This window comes from Vicugna pacos, chromosome 9 (assembly GCF_048564905.1).
Source record: "Vicugna pacos chromosome 9, VicPac4, whole genome shotgun sequence".
NCBI classification, from domain to species: Eukaryota; Metazoa; Chordata; class Mammalia; order Artiodactyla; family Camelidae; genus Vicugna; species Vicugna pacos.
This window is the reverse complement of record NC_132995.1, coordinates 69786604-69807814: the sequence shown is the minus strand read 5'-3', so window position 1 is coordinate 69807814 and position 21211 is coordinate 69786604. Positions and strand designations below refer to the sequence as shown.

Below are 21211 nucleotides of genomic sequence, written 5' to 3'. Positions count from 1 at the left end.
CGAAGAATCAAAACAATTTTGAGAAAAAAGAACAGAGCTGGAGGAATCATGCTCCCTAAATTCAGACTACACTACAGAGCTACAGTCATCATTAGTCAGCATTATTTACAATTGCCAAGATATGGAAGCAACCTAAATGTCCATCAACAGACAGATGGATAAGGAAGATGTGGTATATATATACAAAACGCAATAATACTCAGCCATAAAAAATAATAAAAATTTGCCAGTTGCAACAACATGGATGGATGTGGAGGGTATTACACTAAGTGAAATAAGTCAGACAGAGAAAGATAAATACTGTATGATACCACTTATATGTAGAATCTAAAAAATACAGCAAACTAGTGAACATAAAAAAAGAAACAGACTCACAGATATACAGAACAAACTAGTGGGGAGAGAGAAAGGGGAGGAGCAATACAGAGGCACGTGATTAAGAGGTACAAACTGTTATGTATACAATAAGCTACAAAGATATACTATAAAACACAGGGAAGATAGCCAATATTTTATAATAACTATAATTGGTAAGTAACCTTTGGAAAAAATATACTTGATGCTGTTAAATATTTTAGGTAACTTTGACGGCTTTGTGAAGACATAAAAATTAAGGGGTAAATATTCCTCATTTTATAAATGTGAGATTTATGAAGCTCTCACTACAACTTAAAAAATAGACAGAGGTACTTATAATAGATAGAAAATATTTTGCTATAACTTGTCTAAGAACCGAGCTTGTCTTGAGAGAAGTTTAATGATGTACTGCTCTCCTGAGACTTACCTTGGAATTTCTTTGGCTTGCTCTTGAGTACACTGCTGAAGGAGATCTATGAATTTTTGTGGGAAAGCTAAGAAGTCAACCAGAAGACCTTGCTGGAATTTTAAACTATACAGAAGACATGAAACAAGATTTTTTTTAATTTTAATTACTGTATTTAATTATAATCAACACCTTGAAAGTTTTTTTAAATTTACTGAATACCCATTATAATCAAGAACTAAGCCACAGAACTTTGTTATTTTTAGATTTTATTCAGTAGGAGGAAAAGGTCAATAAATTTAGCCAAAGTTCCAAATCTCTGAGCTGCTTTAAGCAGAACTCTGATAATATATGAAATATTTATTTTCAAAAACATTCTGAATAATCACAGTATAAATATTTCAGTTTCCAAAATACCTAAACGTTCCTAATAGGTATGTGTTTCAAAGAGAACAGTATTGATACATTCATAAAACTTAAAAACATAACTTATTCCTAGATTAAAGACCAGAAAAATAAACTTAGTTACCTCTGAAAATCTTCCTCAGATATAACAAGGTTATACAGAAAAAAAGGATCAGTATCATCAGTCAGACGGATAACCAAATCCTAAAAGAAAGATTGTTATTTTTTAACATTTCCAGTAGATTTGGCTTTTAGAGTAATTTCTTCCTGGAAGTGAAATCCTCCAATGAACATCAACACATCACTGCTATAGTTCAGATGACTTTGCTTTCTGGTGCTGCTGGGTTTTCATTGGTCTTTAGAGACTTAGCATCTTTAACAGGGGTAGATATTTCTGCTCCCTGAGAGCCACATGGGCAAGGGGAGTCCATAAAAATTAATTAAATGCTAAGAGTGGAAAGGTGAGGAGTATCACTCTATCAGAGGCTTAGGAAAATTCAGACCTAGCCCTTGCTGCACTATGACACCATGACAGAAATACTCTTTACCACTGACTGTATCATATTCGATTATATTTTCAGTTTCTCTCAAGTCAATTGTCTGGTATTTCAAAAGTGGCAAATACATCAGCAGAAATGACAGTCACCCACCCCCTAGACAGGAAAGGAGCATTTGTCTCTCAGACAGAGGACAGGGTGTCAGGTGACAGGCTGCCAGGGCTTCTTCCTAAGAGCCTGTTCTCTCCCACCCCAGGTGGCCTCTGATGTGGAACTCCATCTGTTTCCAGTTTTAAATGAAATGAATACCCTTCACAGAGGCCACTTTCCAGGTAGTTAAATTTACCATATGGCAGATCATCACAGGAGCTAAAACTGGCAGAAAAGTACACAGAAATTATGTACTTCCGAGAACAGCAGCGCGAGGAACACAGGCACAGCTATAAGATAATGAAGGACTAATAAAGAAATAAGCATTCAGGTTAAGAATAAGTTTCTACTTTGAAATAAAATCTATTTGTAGCTACTGAGGAACTGCTAGGGTCCTAGAAAAATCTAAACCACTTATGAGTAGAACAAGAAAATGAAGAGGTACAGCAGGCATAAGGAATAACATGTAAGAAATAAAATACATAATCTTTACCCTGGAAACTTGGCAATTTGCTCTGCCTCAGAATGCCCTGTTCTTAAAGTAGCTTCTATTTAAGTATTTCTTGAAACCCACTGAAATGCTATAAAAACCTGAAGCTGCTACTAATACTATTAGGTCCCTGAATATGTTTAGGGAAAGCTATGACACGGAGAAAACAGACTCTCAGCCCTCTATTCTATGCCCATGCTCTGTTAACGACTCATACTTCTGAAGATCATATAAGACTGATGTTTTAAGTGTCTCTCTTCAAAAGTCAAAGATTGAAGAGTATCTCCCTGTAGTGCCTCAATTCATTCTGTTCTCACGTTACGTGAAATGCCAGTTCTACACAGTAGCAATATATAGTCTAGCAACTTAAAAGTACATTGAGCAAACCAAAGGAGACTGCTGTCCCAAACCCCAATTCTTGCGTGCTTTAGAAATACACGGTACAATAATCTCTCAGGTGTTGTCTTAGCAGATTCTAGCACCCTAGATCTGCAAGTTACAAAATGGCCCAAAAGTAAAAAGCAAAATGGACGTAACAAAAGATCTCACATTCTTAAAGAACAACAGTAATTATAATGTACAGAAATTACCGTATCGGCCCAAAAAAGACAAGTAATTATTTCAAAAGAAATAAATACCAACCTTTCTGTGAACTGGATTAGAAACTGATTGTAGTTCAATGCTCACTCTAATACTCACTCTCCTGTGTGAAAAGATATGCCCAACTATCAGAAACAGTCACATGAAATGAATTATCACTGTCACTTGTACAGCTAAAGTTTCCCTTCATAAGCCACAAGATCTTCCACAGGTTGCCTCTAACTTATGAACTGATGTTTGGAAAGCACACTGGATCTGAAGTTTAAATTCTTGTTTTTCCATAGGGAAGTAATCAGGTTTTTAACCTGAGGCTAAATTTTTCTCTCCTGTAAAAAGAAGTTGTTGTGAGGATTAAATGAGATAAACAACTTGGTATGTCTACTACTGGCCTAGTATACACCCTTAATGGCCTGAGTTTTCTCAAACAGCATCTATTGAACGACAAACCATCAATTTTATAACAACTTTTCACATTAAAAAATTACCAATTCAAATGATCAAATTGATTTATGAGCGATTTCATTTGAAAAATTTTAAATGTGAACTAATGTTAGAATACTTGGAATGTTTACAACCAGAAAAATCATATTCCCTTCCTTTATGCATACACAAAATTTCTTTTTCAGATCCACAAACTACATCCACTCAATAGACTCTCTATGCAATATATATCCACAGAAGTACTGTCAACAAGTTTATTATCATCTATCTAATCCTAGAGTAACTCCAAACCCTAAAGGGAAAAAGACCATAGTTTTACACATTCTGTATTGCATCTTAGAGAATCCAGTATCAAATAGAGACATATAAATAAAGGCGCTCATAAACATTAATCAAATTGTGCAAAAATATTTTAATAATTCGGGAAATAAAGGGATAATGATATAAAAAAAAATCCCTGTACAGGTGGTTCTCAAACTATTCTGCTAGGATTAAATAACAAGGGTCTTTCCCTGAGGGGCAGGGAAAGTAAACTAACAAACTGAATGTTTTCAATTTTAAGTTATTCTTTTAAAAACATATTTTAAATCTTTCTTACATTCTACTATTTATCTACTACAGACATAGCAACTGAGTGTTGATGGAGAAACTCGGGAATAGTTGACTAAGGCTAGATTCAACTGTTTGGATTTTTCTTATGCTCTGATTTGTAACTTAGATTGGTTGAATTCGTGTCATTGTAGTTAAGTTTCTTATTTAACACACGACTGGATGCTAAATAACAGGTCATACGATGAGGTCACAATGGCTTGTGCGTTACCCGAAAAGGAACAGGCAGCACTGGTGAACATCACAAAGGCAAAAAGACACTCTCAATTCCCTCATTTGTAAAGCAAGTGGCCTGAGTTAGGTTTGTGGGGGCCTTCTCAGCTCTGCAAGGTCATGATGTTTGGTGCTCATTTTCTGAAGCTTTTTCTAGTACGAACTACCACAACGAGACTTCCGGGCAAGATGGCGGAGTAGAAGGACGCTTGTAAGTCACCCTCTCCCACAAATACACCAAGACCCACATCTACAGAACTACCACAACGGCATGACACTGTTCGGTAACCAACTTGATATGGTGAGTTACACTTTTAAAACCGTCATATTTGATAAATCTGTAAAAAGAAAAAAAGTTCAGAAAGCATCCCTTTAATACAGTGTTCTTTACCTAATACTGGAAGAGTTTTATTACTATGCTAATTTCCCAATCATATTAATGATATTGTTGCATATATTCCAAAAGCCTATGCACATCAGATGCTGGGAGCAAAAAGGAGGAGGAAAGGTCCGCAGATTAAAACTATTCTCCACGAGGAGGGGAGGGTGTAGGTCAGTGGTAGAGCGCATGCTTAGCATGCACAAGGTCCTGGGTTCAATCCCCAGTACCTCCATTAAAAAAATAATAATAAAATAAGTAAATAACTCTAATTACCCCTCCCCCTAAAAACTATCCCCAATATTTACTTCAAAAACCTTCTTAGAAATACTTTGTAGAAAAATGTGAGCTTTCAGAGGATCTGAAATCACAAATCTTACTTTTCTCCATTGTAAAGCTCAATGTTACAGGAACAATATAAAACAAATCAAAAAACACTTTCTCAAATAAACATCACACCTGAACAATGCATAAATCGACGTAACATCCTTCCTGTCAGTTAGATTTGGCATTAGCAAAACTGGATTCTAGCCCACCTCTGCCACCTAGTAGCTGTAACCTTAAATTCTCAATTCAAACAAAAGCTACTCTAAGCCAGGTACTATGCTGGGTGCTAGGGATACAAACAGAAATAAACATGGTCCACGTCCTCAAATTGAGATCAGATTAAATGACTTTACCCTAGATTTGCTCCTGATTGTATTTTAGGGCTACAAGAGAGAGGAGAGTTATTAACACTCATTGAGTACACACACGATTGAATACCTGCCAGGCATTTTGCTTTTATCACTTAACAACAATAATTTTGTTAAGCGAATATTATCTGTCTTACAAAGGAAAAACCTGAGATGCGTAGAGTTACAAACTTGGTTAAGGTCACACCACAGAGCCCAAATTAGAATTCAGATCTTTCACCTACACCATGCTATCTAATAAATGAATACACACAATTTCAACTTAGGCAACTTTGAAAAGGTCCCTATAGCAAAGGGATTTAAAACAGACAGTGCAGATTATGAAAGAAAAAGCATTTGAGGAAGAGGGAAGAGCAGGAGTAAAGGTATGGTACTGAGACAGCATCAGCTACATTCAGAGGGTAACAAATGGTCTTATGTGACTAACTACACTGGGGAGAGGAGGTCAGGAAACAAACTTGGAAGAGCAGGTTGGTGTTAAACCATGGGTTTCAAAGTTCTGAATCACTTTCCTCCAGACAGAGTTCTCTGAGCATTACCACTGTCTTCAGCTGAAGTTCCTTCTACTCGGTGACTTTAGTTCATTTATATTACTTCATGCATTAATCACACTTTAATGATAGCTAATGTTTAGTGAATGCTCATTAAGTTCCAGGCACTGTTCTAAGCACTTCATATGTATTAATTTATTTCATGCTCATAATAATCCCACGAGGCAGGCACTTTTATTTTCATCAATTTAAAGATAAGGCACAGAAAAGTCAAGAAAAACTGTACAAAATCGAAGAGTAAGTGGTAAAACTGGGATTTAAACCCAAACAATCCAGCTCCAGAGCCTGAACTCTTAAATGTGTTGTGCCACTCCTCCAAGGAAGACCCTTTTGTTTTCCCTATGAAACTCTGAGTTCCTTGAGTGCTAGAGTGAAAACAGATTTTTATTTTCCTGCTATTGGAGGAAGGTGGGGAGGAGGGAGGGAGTTTTATATTCTCAGCACCTAAGACAATGCCTGGTACATAGCAGGCATTCATAAATATTTGCTGAGCTGAACTGGCCTTGAATATCCAAGGGTCTGGATTGGTTTTTCTATAGGTCAGGGGTCAACAAACTTTATCTGTAAAGGGCCAGAAAGGAAACATTTTAGGCTTTGCAGGCCATAAGGCCTCTGTCACATTTATTCATCTCCGCCCCTACAGCACATAAGAAGCAACAGACAATTCTTAAACAAATGAGAATGGCGGTATTTCATAAAACTTTACAAAAAAGGCAGTGGGCCATCTGGCCTATGGGCTCCAGTCGGCTGACCCCTTTTATAGGCGATGTGAATGGTTTCTAAACAGAAGGGATGAAAGGCTGAATTTGTGTTTTATGACGATAACTGTGATGGCAATATAATGAGACGGAGAGGATCTAAGAGTTTCAATATTGGAATGAAAAATCATCCCCTCCCCCTTCCTTTTATATTGTTATAATCATTCTAGAACAGGGCCATCCAATAGAGATACAATGAAGGCCACAAATACAAGTAATTTTTAGTTTTCTAGAAGCCACATTAAAAAAGTTAAAAGAAACAGATACATTTTAGTAACATTGCATTAACCCTATATATCCAAAATATTGTCATCTTAACACATAATCGATATAAAAATTGAAATAATTTACATTCCTTTTTTTCTTACAGAAAGTCTTCAAAGTCCGATGTGTTTTTTACTCTTATGGCACATCCGTTCAGATTAGCTCCATTTCTTTTGTCCAATAACCACTGTGGCTCCCATACTGGGCAGCACAGAAGAATAACCTACAGATATCCATTTACAGCTGCTGGTTTTGGTACCATTTCCTTGTCTGGCTTGCCAAGTGCTTTTGTACCTAATTCTGAACTATAGACTAGTTTCACGTTACTGGCAACTCAATAAATCAATGCCTTCATTTTTTACACGTCACATTTCCACACCATTTAGTTTTCACATACAGTTACACACTTGATCCTCATTAACAACCAACCGTGTGGACAGACAACTTATATGAGTTTTACAAATGAGGAAACTTAAGGGTCAGAGAAGTTAAGAGACAGCCAATGAGTGGTGGAACTGAAAAACAAAATTGAAATCTGCCTTTCAGCCAAATCTAGCAGCACCTCTTTAGTCAAAGTTGTAATCTTGTATTATGTGTGAGACTGGCCTGTCTTTCCTCCTTAAACAGACAGAAAACTCCATGAACGCAAGGACTTTTTCCTGACCCCTGTATCCCCAGGGCCCAGCAAGGTGTTTTGCAAACAGGCAGTGTTTGTTGAATGAATAAATGAATGAATGAATTTACGGTCTTCCCCAATTGTTTTTGGTCTATTAAAAGTAATGTATTTTCTTTTTAGTAATTAACATGAAAAAGAGGCAATATACCGTAAAACTGATTTTTTTAAGTCGAAGCTTAAAATTACTTCCAAAATAATTCGAAGGAGAGAGAAAATAGGGTCGGGAGCCAAGGCCTGAATTTAGTGCCCGCCCTGCCATGAACTCGTGAGCACTTGTGTAAATTATTTCTCTCGGCCAGAGCTCTTATCTGTCAAAAAGAGAGCAAAGGGCTATAATCCCCACGATTCAGTTCAAAGTTGTTGTTGTTGTTGTTGCTGTTTAGTTAACCTGATGCAGGTCAGCGTCCCCATTTCTTACACCCTTCCCTCCTCAGCAACGGCCGACCTGGTGAGAGAAGGAACCCCTAGGTCCCAGCTGGGTCGGTCTCCGCGTCCCGGGACGCCGGCCGGACACCCAGCCGCAGGGCGGTGCCCACTGGCCGCAGCCGCCATCTTTCCCCCTTGGCCCGACCCCAACCGCCACCCGCGGGCAACGGGGTAACGCGGCCCTCACCTTTCCTCGCAGTCTTTGCATTTCACCTGCAACGGGACTAGCTGCTGGAACAGAACCTGGCTCATGTTGAACCGCTGCCCCCGCGGGTGTACGGAGAAGTCCTACAGGCCCGGCCCGCGGGTACTAGCCCGAAAGCCGCCCGGGCCCTATTAAAGTTTTAAGTTTGGCGCTCGGCTTCCGCGGAGAGGGCGGGGAAAGAGAAACAGAGGGGAGACGGAGGAGAATTGGACCTCGCCAGCCACCATCAGCTTCTTCCGGTTTTGCGGAGGATGGGCGGGTAGTTCCGGGCGTGTCTTGCGTGGCGGGACCTGAGGCAGCCATATTTGTTAAGGGAAGGGGACCCGAGAGAAAGTGACAACTTTTCCTCTCTCCACCCAATCGATGCTAGCCATCCGAAGCGAGCCCTGAATTATGGCGGCTTCTGCGCCGACGCCGCACGGAACTGGCTTTCCAATTGAGGGGCGATGTGGTTACTATGTGGAAAAGAAGAAGCGGTTCTGCAGGATGGTGGTGGCAGCAGGGAAAAGGTTCTGTGGTGAACACGCTGGAGCCGCGGAGGTCTGGTATCGCCCTACCCTCTCGAGAGTCGGAAATAAGTTTGCTGGTCCGGCACCTCCCCTCTGACAGATTTCCCCTTCTGTCCCCTGGATTTTCCAGATTTTCCTGTGATAAACGCGGTCCTGGCCTCCCTAGGGAGCAATGATGCGCCCTAATGAAGTGCAGTGTTCTCTTGTACTAAGTAAAGCGCCAGCAGTGACCCGGTTATCTTGATTCCAACTCATAGTAATGCTAGATTTTAGCTTTACTGCAGACTCTCGCTTCTTGCAGTCCGCCCAATCTCCGCTTTCCTGATGGGAAGGGGTAGTTCAGAAAGAAGAAAGATCAAAGAAAGATCTAAGGTTTCGCTAATTGTGTTTTTATTGTTTCGTGAATAATCACTTCTTGTGAATGCGGTTGAAAGAAACTTTTTAAAATCTTTATTTAGGCATACAATCTTTTGAAAGCAGCTAATAACTACTTTGCTGAAAAGGGGAAGGAAAAATTTTTTTAATGTGTAAGAATTGTCTCTCCTCTTAAAAATTGGTAACAAAAAGTGTACAATTTTGTCCAATTATACATATGATTGTACCGTCAACAATATATATTTTTAGGTACGTGTATTTCTTTAGGATATATATGATAGAAAAAACAAAAAGAAGAGCAGAATACTCGTAAAAAAAAATAGCATATTTAATAGGTTTTAGAAAGAATAAACCAAAGAGACAAGCGTATGATTTCATGCCTTCTGAATGTCTGGTATTATTTATGTTATTTTTCTTTGTTAGTCAGATGGTTTATCTTTCTAGGCAATATCCAGTACAGATAAGCTCCCAAAGCCCCTTCGTCAGCTGCTGTCCTTCAGCCACAGCTCTACTTCGTATTTTGACTTGACTGATATTTGCCTAGAGGGATATTTGTTCTCAACTAAGACCTTACACTTCACCGTAACTAGACATCCAGAAGGTGACTGCAGGTGGTGACAGTAGTAGAATATGAATAGATCCTTACAGGATGGTCCGTATTCCTGGAGAGGAATGGCATCGTATTGTGATTAATCACTTGAAGAAACATTGCAAAATACCGAGTGGAAGCGTTTTCCATGACTGTGATTTGGTTTTCAATTTTGGGCATCCTACTGAATCTGTGATTTATAACATAATTGGGTGTCATATTTAAATCTTTTTTTCCTTAGGTGTCATATATAGCTGAGAAGACTTGTATTCATTTTTACCCAATGGTTCTTAGATGGGGATGATTTAGTGTTCCCAGGAGACATTTGGCAATGTTTGGAGACGTTTTGGTTGTCACAGCTGAAGAGTGTTTTTGGCATCTAGTGGGTAGAGGCCAGAGATGCTGCTAAGCATCCTACATTGCGCAGGGCAGCCCCCACAAAAAAGAATTATCCAGCCCAAAATATCAATAGTGCCAAGGTTGAGAAACCCTGTTTCTAAACCCAGATAATAAATTTTAATAACAAATTTTAAAAGTGCTTTTTTTACCCCTACTCTATGGTTAGACTTTGGGAGGTTAGTCTTCTCTTTTATGGAGGTTAGACTTTAAAATCAGCAAATAAGGAAGAATAATGTATTTTCAAAAAGATACTGAAAAATCTCTTCTTGTTCATGAAATTCAGTGTACATAGTTTTGTGGATATGCTGGGAGGCAGATCAGAACTGAAATAAACTCAAAAAAGAATTATTAATATAGTAATAGTGGCTACTTAGCATTTACGATATGAACAGCACTGTGCTAAGCAGTTTTTTTTTCAACTATTAGTTCACTTAAATTTTACAAACCTTAGGAGGTAAGTTATATTCATCTTTTAGATGAAGCAATAAGCCCACCTCAGATTGTAGAGTTAGGAGCTGATAGATAGAATTGGGAATCATACCTAGGCAGTCTGGCTAACCAGTGGTTGTAACTATCATACTATCCTATTACATACAGATTCATATTAACGTTGGGTAGAATTGCCAACACTATTCCTTTATTTTTCCCAAATGCATGTAGTTAAGTCCATGTAACTTAGAAATGAACAGTATGTAACTCCTCTATACTAAAGAGTTGAAAAGCCAGTAAAGTATGATCACATACCAAATGGTTAAAATACAGATGGTCCTCAACGTACCATGGTTCGACTTAGGATTTTTCGACTTTACTGTGTTACGGGAGCAATAGGCATTCAGTAGAAAGCGTCCTTTGAATTTTGAATTTTCATCTTCTCCTGGGCTGGTGATATGCAGTGCTGGGCAGTGGTGGTGAGCCATGGCTCCAGGTCAGCCACACCACCACGAGAGTGAACAACTGATATGCTTACATTCAGTCCCCATATGACCATTCTGTTTTTCACTTTCAGTATCCAATCAATTATGTAAGATATTCAATGCTTTATTATAAAATAGGCTGTTAAATGACTTTGCCCAATTGTAGGCTAATCTAAGTGTTCTGTTCATGTTTAAGATAGGCTAAGTAGGTAGGTTAGACATATTTGACTTAGGATATTTTCAACTTACTATGGGTTTATCAGGATGTAACTCTATTGTAACTCAAGGAAGATTTGTATTTCATTATTTCTGAGATACTTTTATTTTACATTTTAACATCTCTGAAGTCAGAATGCTTCTTAAAATCAACAAAAAAAGGCATAATTTAAATTGGCAGCATTTTTTTCTTTCTTAGTAATGTCTAAAATAAGTGTATGTTACTGTCAGTGCTATCATAGATTCAGAATTCTATATGTAGACCTTCTCTGTAACCTATTTGAAGCTATAAACCCTTGTTTTCCAAAGCAGTATTTGCTCGTATGTGCAAAAACCAGCTACCACTGGAGACGTTTTTTAACTGAAGTATATATGATGTTATAGTATATGTTACAGATGTACAATATAGTGATTCATGATTTTTAAAGGTTATACTCCATTTATAGTTATTAGAAAATATTGGCTATCTTCCCTGTGTTGTACAATGTATCATTGTAGTTTATTTATTTTATACATAATAGTTTGTATCTCTCAGTCCCCTACCCCTATATAGCCCCTCCTCCCTTCTCTCTCCCCACTGGTAACCACTGGTTTGTTTTCTGTAAGTCTGTTTCTTTTTTGTTTTTTGTTCGTTTATTTTTCCTTTTTTTTAATTGAAGTGTAGTCAGTTTACAATGTTGTGTCAGTTTCTGGTGTACAGCATAATGTTTCAGTCATACATATACATACATATATTCCTTTTCATATTTTTCATATATACAGATATTGAATATAATTCCCTTCTTCTTTGTTTTGTTCACTAGTTTGTTGTATATTTTAGATTCCACATATAAGTGATATCATAGCACTTGTCTCTGTCTGACTTATTTCACTTAGCATGATACCCTCCAAGTCCATCCATGTTGTTGCAAATGGCAAATTTTAATTTTTATGGCTGAATAATATTCCATTGTATGTACATACGTGTACGTGTGTGTGTGTGTGTGTGTGTATACACACTATATATACACACCACATCTTCTTTATCCATTCATCTGTTAATGGACACAGGTTGCTTCCATATCTTGGCAGTTGTAAATAATGCTGCTATGAACATTGGGGTGTGTGTATCTTTTCTAATTAGTGATTTGGGGTTTTTTTCAGATGGATACCCCAGAATGGAATTGCTGGGTCATTTGGTAGTTCCATTTTTAGTTTGTTGAGAAACCTCAATGCTCTTTTCCATAGTAGCTGCACCAATTTACATTCCCACCAGCAGTGTACAAGGATTCCCTTTTCTCCACATCCTCACCAACATTTGTTATTTGTATTATTTTTGATAAAAGCCATTCTGACAGGTATGAGGTGATACCTTACTACACTGGAGATTGTTGTTTTTGATTTTTGTTTTATTAATATCCTTTTAAGGTTTCCTTACCTTGTTTTGGGATGGTATAAGCTTATGTTTACACTGAAGTTATATTTAGTATCTGTAAAGCAAAAAACTTGATATTTTATTCAAATAAAATATATCCTTTTTTTTAATAGGAAGAAAATGCTCGGAAAAGAATCCTATGTCCTTTAGATCCAAAACAGTAAGTATGGGTCAGAGAAGGGTTTTTCTGTGCTGAAAACAGTAATTATCATGGTCTTATTTTAAATAGTTTTTTCTTTATATTTAGCACAGTATATGAAGATCAACTAGCAAAGCATTTGAAAAAATGTAACTCAAGAGAGAAGCCTAAACCTGTAAGTGTTTGATTGGTAAAACACTTGAATGATGAAATGTGTGATATGTAATCTTTATATATACTTGGTAGATTACAAATGTGAATTTTTAACAAGGCTCTTGCCTCAGGAGGCTTAAATATGGCAAATACCTTTGAGATAGGACATCTGATTGTGAATCTACTGAAAGTCCTAATTCAGATAATAGAATTTTATGCAACAAGAGTGGTATTTAGAGAATAATTCCACAATTTGTTTATTAAACAATATTTACTTAGTACCTACTAAATTTATTTCAATTAAATATGATCCCAGCCTTCCAAGGAACTTATTTGAGATTGGTAAGTAAACTTGTAAATAGTGGATATTTTTTAATAATTTCAATGATTTGAAACGAGCACATTTGATACGAGCACACACTTGCTTTGAAATTAAATCCGAGGGGTCAAGTAAGGCTTCCCAGGGGGAGTAACACTTGTGCCGCGCCCTGGTTTGGCAAAGAAAAGGAGCAAGAGTCCTTCCAGATGGAGAGGCAGGAACTGAGAAGGCGCATGAAGTTGTCAAGGAATTTGGACTTGTTCTGAAAGATATGAGGAACCACTGAAAGATTTCAAGCAAGAGTATGGTATTAGATTTATCTCTTAGAAAACTTTCTCTTAGAGCAATGTGGGAGGATGACTTGGAGTCGGAAGGACTAGTTAGGGCCATTGCTGCAAAGATGTGAAAAGAGACTGAATTAAACAGGATGGAAAAAATGTAGGTAAATTCAAGAATTATTTAGGTACCAGAATCAGTAAATCTTGGTGACTGATTGAAAATTCAGAGTTGGATACATGAGTCTAAAATTTGATAGAAAGATTGGGCAAATAATAAAGATTTAGAAGTCAATACATACAGATCATAGGTGAAGCTTTGGACTTTTAAGTTACCCAGGGTAAGAGATTGAAGGGGTGAGAGCTTGTTTATTCAATAGATATTAACTGGACACTTATGCCAGGCATCGTACCAAGCACCCTGCCTGGAACAACGTTACAGTCTAGTGGAAGAGACAGAAGATGCAATATTATATGTGTTAAAATGGATTAAGTACAGGGTGCTGTGGAAAAATAAAAGAGGAGAGCCTAACCCTTTTTTGGGAGGACTTAGCAGGTGAGAGAGATGGGGAAGGAGTCAGGGAAGCTTCTCTGAAGGAATGTCATCAGATGAGACCTAAAGGTCAAGGGGAGGTCATCCAGATAAGGAAGAAAACATGGATAAGGGTCTAGAAGTGAGAGAGTAGACAGCTTCGTCTGAGACTGGGCCTTTCACATGATGAGTATGGAATACAAGGGGAGAACAGAGTAGAAGATGAGAGGTAGGCAGGAAGTAGAGTGTGAGACCACGGACAGAGCTCTAGGTGACACTGACATTAAAGAGCTCTAGGTGACACTGCCAGTAGGAAGCATAGAAAAATATTGAGACAGGATGCCTGGAGAGGTAGGAAAGAAAGAAAAAAAAAGCAAAACCATGGTATATCAGAAGACAGGGGAAGGAGAATTTCAAAAGAAAAGAGTGGTCAATTGTGTCCAGCATCACAGAGGAATCAAGTAAGGAGGAACAGGAGAATCCATTGGGTTGAAAGTATGGCGGTGGTTAAAGATGAAAGAGTTTAGCAAAATGCATGTGTAATAGAGTAGAGCAGGCAGAAATCAAACTGAAATGGCACAGGAGTAAATGGAAGATAAGGTAGTAGAAATCACAAGCATAGCCTATTCTTTAAAGCAACTTGTCTGTGAATGAAACTGGAGAGTTAGATTGGTAGTCAGAGAGGAAGGTAGGATAGAAGGAGTATGTTTTAAGATGGGTGAAAATTTAGTTTTATTTATGTGCTTAGAGTAATGAGCCAGCAGAGAGGAAGAAATTGGAAATAGAAGAAGACATCATAGATAATGTGAGGTTCACCAGGAAGCAAGCAGAGATAAGGTACAAAATAGAAGTAGACAGGAACAATGAGAGAAAAAACTCTTTCGCTGAGGAGGATGGGAATGAGTAAAAGACAGGGATCGGTTCAGGAACATTTCAGCTGACAGGGGGTTAATTCAGAAAGAGATGAGGCGATTGAGGGGGATGATGGTGTAGCAGGAGATCTGAGTAGAGAGGTAAAAGTTTAGAATTAGAGTTATGAAGAAGAATTGCCAGGCATCCTTGAGAGTCAGACTGAGATGGAGACACTGAGTGTGAACTGGCACCAGGCCAAATGACTGAGCAGTTTTGCTTCAGCAGTGTTCAGCAGGCCAGATACTGGGAGTTAAAAATCGTATTAACACAGGCATTAGGTTTTGTAAGGGTGTGTGTGATGGAAGGACCTGATTGTGAAAGATGATGATAACAACAGTACTGAGTGTCCAGACTGGATGGCATGAAAGGGAAGCCATCAATTAGCTGAGGGAAAGTAAATAGAGGCCTTTAAAAGGTGAAAGAACATGATTAGGAGCAAGAGAGTCGCTGTACTTTGTACTAACATAGTGCCCAATCTAGAGGGCCCATTAAAGTAGTTTGCCAAAGTGGAGTGAAGGTCACTAGAATTAAGAAGGTCAACAGAGCTATTTGTTGGGTGGCTTGAAAACATGGTCAGATTGGCTGAACTTAGTGGAAAGAGCAGCTTGATGTCAAAATTCCTAATGAATATCGAATAATGACCAACAGATTGATAGTCGACAACTGCTAGATTTAGAAGAAAATTTAACAGCCCAGTATTTCTCAGTGGGGGCTTTTGTCATTTTAAGTGGGACGGTCATATCATGTGCACTTCAACGCATCCCTGTATTTAGCATTCCTGGCTTCTGAGTGGCAAATGACAGAGGCCCTTGTCAAGAAGTTTGAAGGATCTGAAATTTTATTTTCAAGCTAACAAGTTACCTTGCTACAAGTTTGTTGATGCTGGTGGAAAATACGAGACTCCTGGGTCAGTGACAAAGGGCTTTGTTACTCAGTGCACAGCAAGCAGCATGAGCTTCTTCTCTGCATCAGTTCCTCTTGCTCCCTAAGTTCCCTCGAGATGGAGGGGCCTTGATCAGTGCTACGCATATTTGTGCATAGCTGTGTCATAGCTGAAAAACCCCAAGCGTAGGAAATACACAGCTTTTTAAACAGGCAGTAGGGAAACCTGCCTGAGCTTTGTTCCATAAGTAGACATTGCTTTATTATACTGTACAGTAAGCAGGCCTGCCATGTGCTCTGGAAGGAGACACTGTTTCTTCTAAGATTGCTTGGTATGCAAATATCCTTGAAAAGATAGTCTAGAATAAAGGGAGTTGGTGCCTTTGCTTGTAAGACTTGCAGAAAATTGAGATTCCTGTGGATAATTGTCTCCCAACATCACCTCTCAGTCATTTTGACAACAAAGTATCCTTACACGTTTCCAAATGCCTCCCAATTAAGCATCATTAGGCCAGATGGCATAAGTTGAAAAAGAAAATATTTTTGCATTAAGATGTGTAGAAAAATAATGACTACCCCAGTGAGCCCCTTAGAAAAAAGAAAGAATGTTGCCTTTGCTTTCAAGTAGGCATGAGGTTATCTTCCTTACCTACGTGTCAAGCTTTAGTTGAAGCAAGCAGGTGGAATATGTGCTCCGAGAAAAGTTTGAAAGGAGAAGTGGGTTTATTAAAAATGGAATCCCCCTGCGCAGATTCCACTGCATGCTGGGACACAGTGGAAAGGAAAGGGAGGAAAGCAGTGGGATGTGAGGAAAATGCAGCGCAGTGTTTATCTAGTACGCTATCTATGGCGTGGAACTTGGAACCAGGTACAGTCTTATCACTCTTTTGCTTTACTAATAGTTATAGCTAATTTTCTATTGTAGTTTTGCCAGTCATTCAACAAAATATTCTAAATACCCGCTGTCTTCACCTGTTCCACTTAATCGCCTGTCGCTAGTATTACCCGTGTAGGTAAAGGCAGCATCACGCAGTCAGCATGTGACCTTTCTACCATCTGTGTAACCCAAGCCCATTTATGCATAAAGTCCCGGGAGTTGTTTTCACTTTCAAAACAGATTGTGAAATTAGTACTATTTCATTCATCTGTATCTACGTGGTTCAGTGTGGTAGCCACTAGCCCTGTGTAACTATTTAAATTTCACTTAATGAAAGTTAAACAAAATTGAAAATCCAGTTCCTTAGTCGCACGAGCCATGCTTCTAGGCTAGTAGCCACCATGTTGGGCAGAACAGATACAGAGCACTTCCGTCATTGCAGAAAGTGCTGTTGGACAGTGCTGATCTAGATTCTTGCTTCAAGTCTGTCTCTCTAAAAATGGACTAAACAGATCTCACTATGTTAATTTAAATAAGATAGCATCACAGGACATTTCCACTTTCTATTTTAATTAGTAGTTTAAAATAGGAAAAATCAGACCTAAACTGTTGTGCTGTATCTCTGTTTTTGATCATACTACCTACCTATCTGAAAAGTAGCCATTTGTAACTCTGTTTTTGTTGTCTTTGCTTTAAACTGTAAGCAAAACTGACATAGTCCACAGTCTATGCTGGAGACACAAAAACTTCAGTAAGAATTACTAATGAATTTCTTCAGGCTATAAATATTTATTCACAATACCACATCACTAGAATATAAGATCCATGAACACAGAGGTTTTTGTCTGTTCTGTTCTCCACTGTAGTGAATCCTCAGCATCTGAGACAATTGAAGGGCCGCAGTACATGCTGAATAATTATTTAATGAATAAATGAATGGGAGGAAGGGAGGATGGCAGGTACAGAGTATTGGAAGAAGGGATGGATCAGTTTTTCAGTTTAATTTTTGTGAACTCTTCACATTAATAACAGTAGTGTTATGTTTTCGTTTTGTTTTGTTAAGGACTTCTTTATTCAAGATATTAATGCAGGCTTAAAAGATGAAACAGAAATATCTGAACAATTAGTAAGTATTTACCTTTAATTTTAAAAAGTATTTATGAACACTTCCACACTGTGAATAAGCTCTGTTCTAATTTTTGGAATAAATTAAGTGTTTTGATTTAGAATGCATTTCTGATAGAGTCAACATTATGAGTGGTGGTTGGGTCCCAGACCAGCTCACACCCCATTTTTGTGTATAGGTTCCAATTTCGTCTCTCTCTGAAGAGCAGTTGGAAAACTTAATTAAGAAATTGAGAAAAGCGAGTGAAGGTAAGTCTGCCTAAAGTTGCAAGTTAACTTTTTTTTTTAGAAAAATCAGGTGGTATATGAGTTAATTCCACTGTGCTTTAAAAGATACTACTACCGTTATTCAGAGCCCTGTGGTTTCATGTTTGGTTCCTTAAGCTTTTGTGCTTCTATTTGGCACAGGTTTGAACTCAACACTTAAAGATCAAATCATGTCCCATCCAGCATTGCATGATGCCCTTCATGACCCTAAAAATGGTGATTCTGCAACCAAACATCTGAAGCAGCAGGTATGTTTAAGCCATAGTAACGCTACTGAAAATGGCCTTTTTGTTCATTTGTTAAAAGCTGTTGTTTTTAAATGTAGTTATTACTGAGATTTTGTTTGGATTATCTTTCAGGATACAGAATCTTTCCATTTCAAAAAATGTGTATAAACACAGATAAAGAATTTTTGGCATGGTTATGATTCTGAGTACTACATGTTAAATATTTAAAAGCAAGAGAAAAACTTTAAAGCCAAACAGAAATTATCAATGTGCTCCCCTATGTAGAAGTTACTGTGCTATTTTCCCATTTGAGCCAAATGTGTTTGCTCTAGTTTACAAAATAATCTTGTGAAGTTTGCAGGCTTCTATTTTAGGTAACATTGAAAAATTAAAGTTACTTGGTCCAAGAAGATGCTTTGTTGAGTTTGGAGCAGGAAAGGGAAAATTATCTCACTGGGTTGATATTGCCTTAAAAGATGCTGAAGAAGTTCACTTCATCCTAGTAGAAAAGGTGACCACAAGATTCAAGGTAAGTGAAACCATTGCAGTATATTTTGCACTCTTCTTGTTTGAAAAAAAGAAAAAATGATACTCAAAAACATACCTCTTAAAGAAAATGAATTTTTGTGTGTTTATTTGATTATAGCTTTTTATCCTAATTATATTAATGACTTAAACTGAAGGTAAATTTCTTAATCTAAATTTTGATAGTTCATTGATCTGAGTTCCTAAAGTATTTCCAGAGATAAGGAAATATGTGGAAAGAGCCAAGCTCAAGCTAAGGGTTAAAAAATCTTGGTCCTAACCTACCTCTGCCACTTACTATTTATTCAGTAAACAATTATGGAGTGTAGCACTGGCTCCAGGATTGATATTGGGTAAAGTCAAAAGAGACACGGTCCATATGTTCTGCACTTATATTTAAAAAGAAGAGACGGACAAATAAATAAATGTTATAGAAAAGTGCTAAAATATGAAAAAAGTCTGCACAGAGTATAGTGTGGGTTCAGAGGAGGGAGTGACAAGTTTTATTGCAGGAAGGGATGGTGAATGGCTACACAGAAAGGGTGATGTTAGAGCTATATCTTGAAAAGTGGATATTTGCTAGATTCAGGGTTTAAGAAGCATTCTAAGAAGCAAGAACAATGTACCCAAATGCCAGAAACATGGGAACATTTCCGTGTGATGGGAGGTAGAGTTCAGCAGTGATTAGGTGGGAGAGACAGGCTAGACAAGGGAAGGTTTCATTGGGGAAGGAATTTGGTTTTATCGAGCTACACACTGGGGATACACTGGAAAAAGGATTTAGTTCTGGACTTCAAGAAGCTTACATATAATGGGACAGAATTATAAGTATATTGGTTCATTATCCTAAGTGTCTTACGATAATGGTAAGTACCAGGTGCCATAGGAGTGTAAAGACAACAGCAGCCTCAGTCTAGTGCGGGTCACTGAAGGTTTCCTGGAGGAAGTGACAGCTGAGAGGAGATGGAAAGAATATATAAGAATTGACAAAGAAAATAGAAAAGGGTTTTAAAACTTCATCCTAGCAGCACCATTAAAGCTGTATCAGAAGAGTCTGAAACTTGAAATAGGGACATTAGTAATAAGACAGTTCTTATCCAGCAATCCAAGTAAGAAATGGGCCAGAGCTAAGGAGGTTGCAGTGAGATGGAGAGGAGGGAAGGGGTGTGAGAAATGTGTTGATGTTGGAAGCCAGGAGACTTGGTGATTATCCATTAAGTGTGAAAGAGGAGTTACTTCTGGTGACCTTTTGTGGCTCAAGTGACTAAGTGGCATTCTTCTCTGACATACTGAATATAGAAGGAGGAAGAAGACAAATAGTTTGAAGGGACAGATGAGTTCAGTTTTGAAAGCAGAGCTTTCTAGTTCACCACTGGATTTGTGTCAGTGCTCATCAGAAGGGTTCTGGGCCACAGTGTAGATGTATAAATCATAGGCACATAGATACCAGGTTAGAATGACTGTAATCTTTCAGGGAGTGTAAGAAGAGGAGCCAGCCAAAAATAGTGTTTTAGGGACTGGCAAATTATCCTGGGTATGTCATCTATGAACTTTAGTTCCTTCATCAGTGAAGTGGGAATTTTTAGAGTTAAAGGAAATAATGTGTACATAGTAACGTATAAAATTTTCAAGCCTTATAAAAATGTTTGCTGTTATTATTTTGGAGTCTTCATCACAGAATTTTAATTTTTTAATTAATACTTCTATTTTTCAAATACTAAAAACAATGGAAAATTATTTGCTCTGAATTTTGTAAACAAATACAAATCTTTCTATTTTCATAAAGCTTTCTTCTACCTAAAAGCCATTGTTATAATGATGTTCCTTTTGTGCAGGTTGATGGCAAACACAGAAAGAAAAATTCCGTGTTTGAGAGACTTCAAATTGATATTCAACACTTGTGTTTGAGTAAGTTGCATAACTTTCAGTTGCCCTCCCATAAATCATAGAAGTTTCAGACTCTGAGGGTTGCTTAGAAATTCAATCATGCAAAACAGTGCTTCAGGGAAAACAAAAATTAATCCATTGTTAATATAGAATGTTATGTCTAGCATTTATATAAATATAAATGGAATTACAGTTGAAAGTTTAAAAATTATGTTTCAGTATCAACTAGAAATGAAATGTCATACTAGGGAATAGTTTAGAAGCTTTGATAATATGTCTTTACGTTGTTTCTTTGTCCTGTTTTAATTAATTACTGTGTCTTTTCATACCATATGCTAGCCTTCTGCCTACAGTTAACGTGACTTTACCTAAACTGTTAAAGAGATGAGATAGTTCCCTGCCTAGCTAATATGTGAAAGAACTGCCTAGAATTTTGAATTGTACCAAAGGAAAACACCCATCTCTGTGGAACTCATATTTCATACACATATACACACACAAACACACACACACACTCATTAATCATACTCTTTAGTGCCCTTTCTGTGTCTTT

At 37.7% G+C, this 21211-nt stretch overlaps 2 protein-coding genes across 10 annotated transcripts in view; one reads left to right on the top strand and one right to left on the bottom strand.

The window, feature by feature from the left end:
• SASS6 (SAS-6 centriolar assembly protein) overlaps positions 1 to 8314 on the bottom strand; it is a 37435-nt gene extending 29121 nt beyond the window's left edge. For 2 of the 3 annotated variants that reach the window (XM_006197359.4, XM_072968129.1), the window contains exons 1-4: positions 8105 to 8314; positions 2948 to 3008; positions 1293 to 1372; positions 785 to 889 (exon numbers count right to left, since the gene is read on the bottom strand). In XM_006197359.4, coding sequence (XP_006197421.1) covers positions 785 to 889; positions 1293 to 1372; positions 2948 to 3008; positions 8105 to 8169 — 311 coding nt within the window. In that variant the 5' untranslated portion in view covers positions 8170 to 8314. The remainder of the gene's footprint in view (positions 1 to 784; positions 890 to 1292; positions 1373 to 2947; positions 3009 to 8104) is intronic. The other variant, XM_031680392.2, reaches the window with a different exon arrangement.
• Positions 4157 to 21211, top strand: part of TRMT13 (tRNA methyltransferase 13 homolog) — a 25696-nt gene continuing 8641 nt past the window's right edge. For 2 of the 7 annotated variants that reach the window (XM_072968136.1, XM_072968135.1), the window contains exons 1-8: positions 8407 to 8662; positions 12652 to 12698; positions 12786 to 12852; positions 17691 to 17753; positions 17932 to 18001; positions 18161 to 18267; positions 18608 to 18775; positions 20607 to 20679. In XM_072968136.1, the coding sequence (XP_072824237.1) occupies positions 8516 to 8662; positions 12652 to 12698; positions 12786 to 12852; positions 17691 to 17753; positions 17932 to 18001; positions 18161 to 18267; positions 18608 to 18775; positions 20607 to 20679 (742 nt within the window). In that variant the 5' untranslated portion in view covers positions 8407 to 8515. Of the gene's footprint in view, positions 4470 to 8396; positions 8663 to 12651; positions 12699 to 12767; positions 12853 to 17662; positions 17754 to 17931; positions 18002 to 18160; positions 18268 to 18607; positions 18776 to 20606; positions 20680 to 21211 lie in introns of those variants that run through there. The other 5 variants (XM_072968132.1, XM_072968133.1, XM_072968131.1 and 2 more) reach the window with 5 other exon arrangements.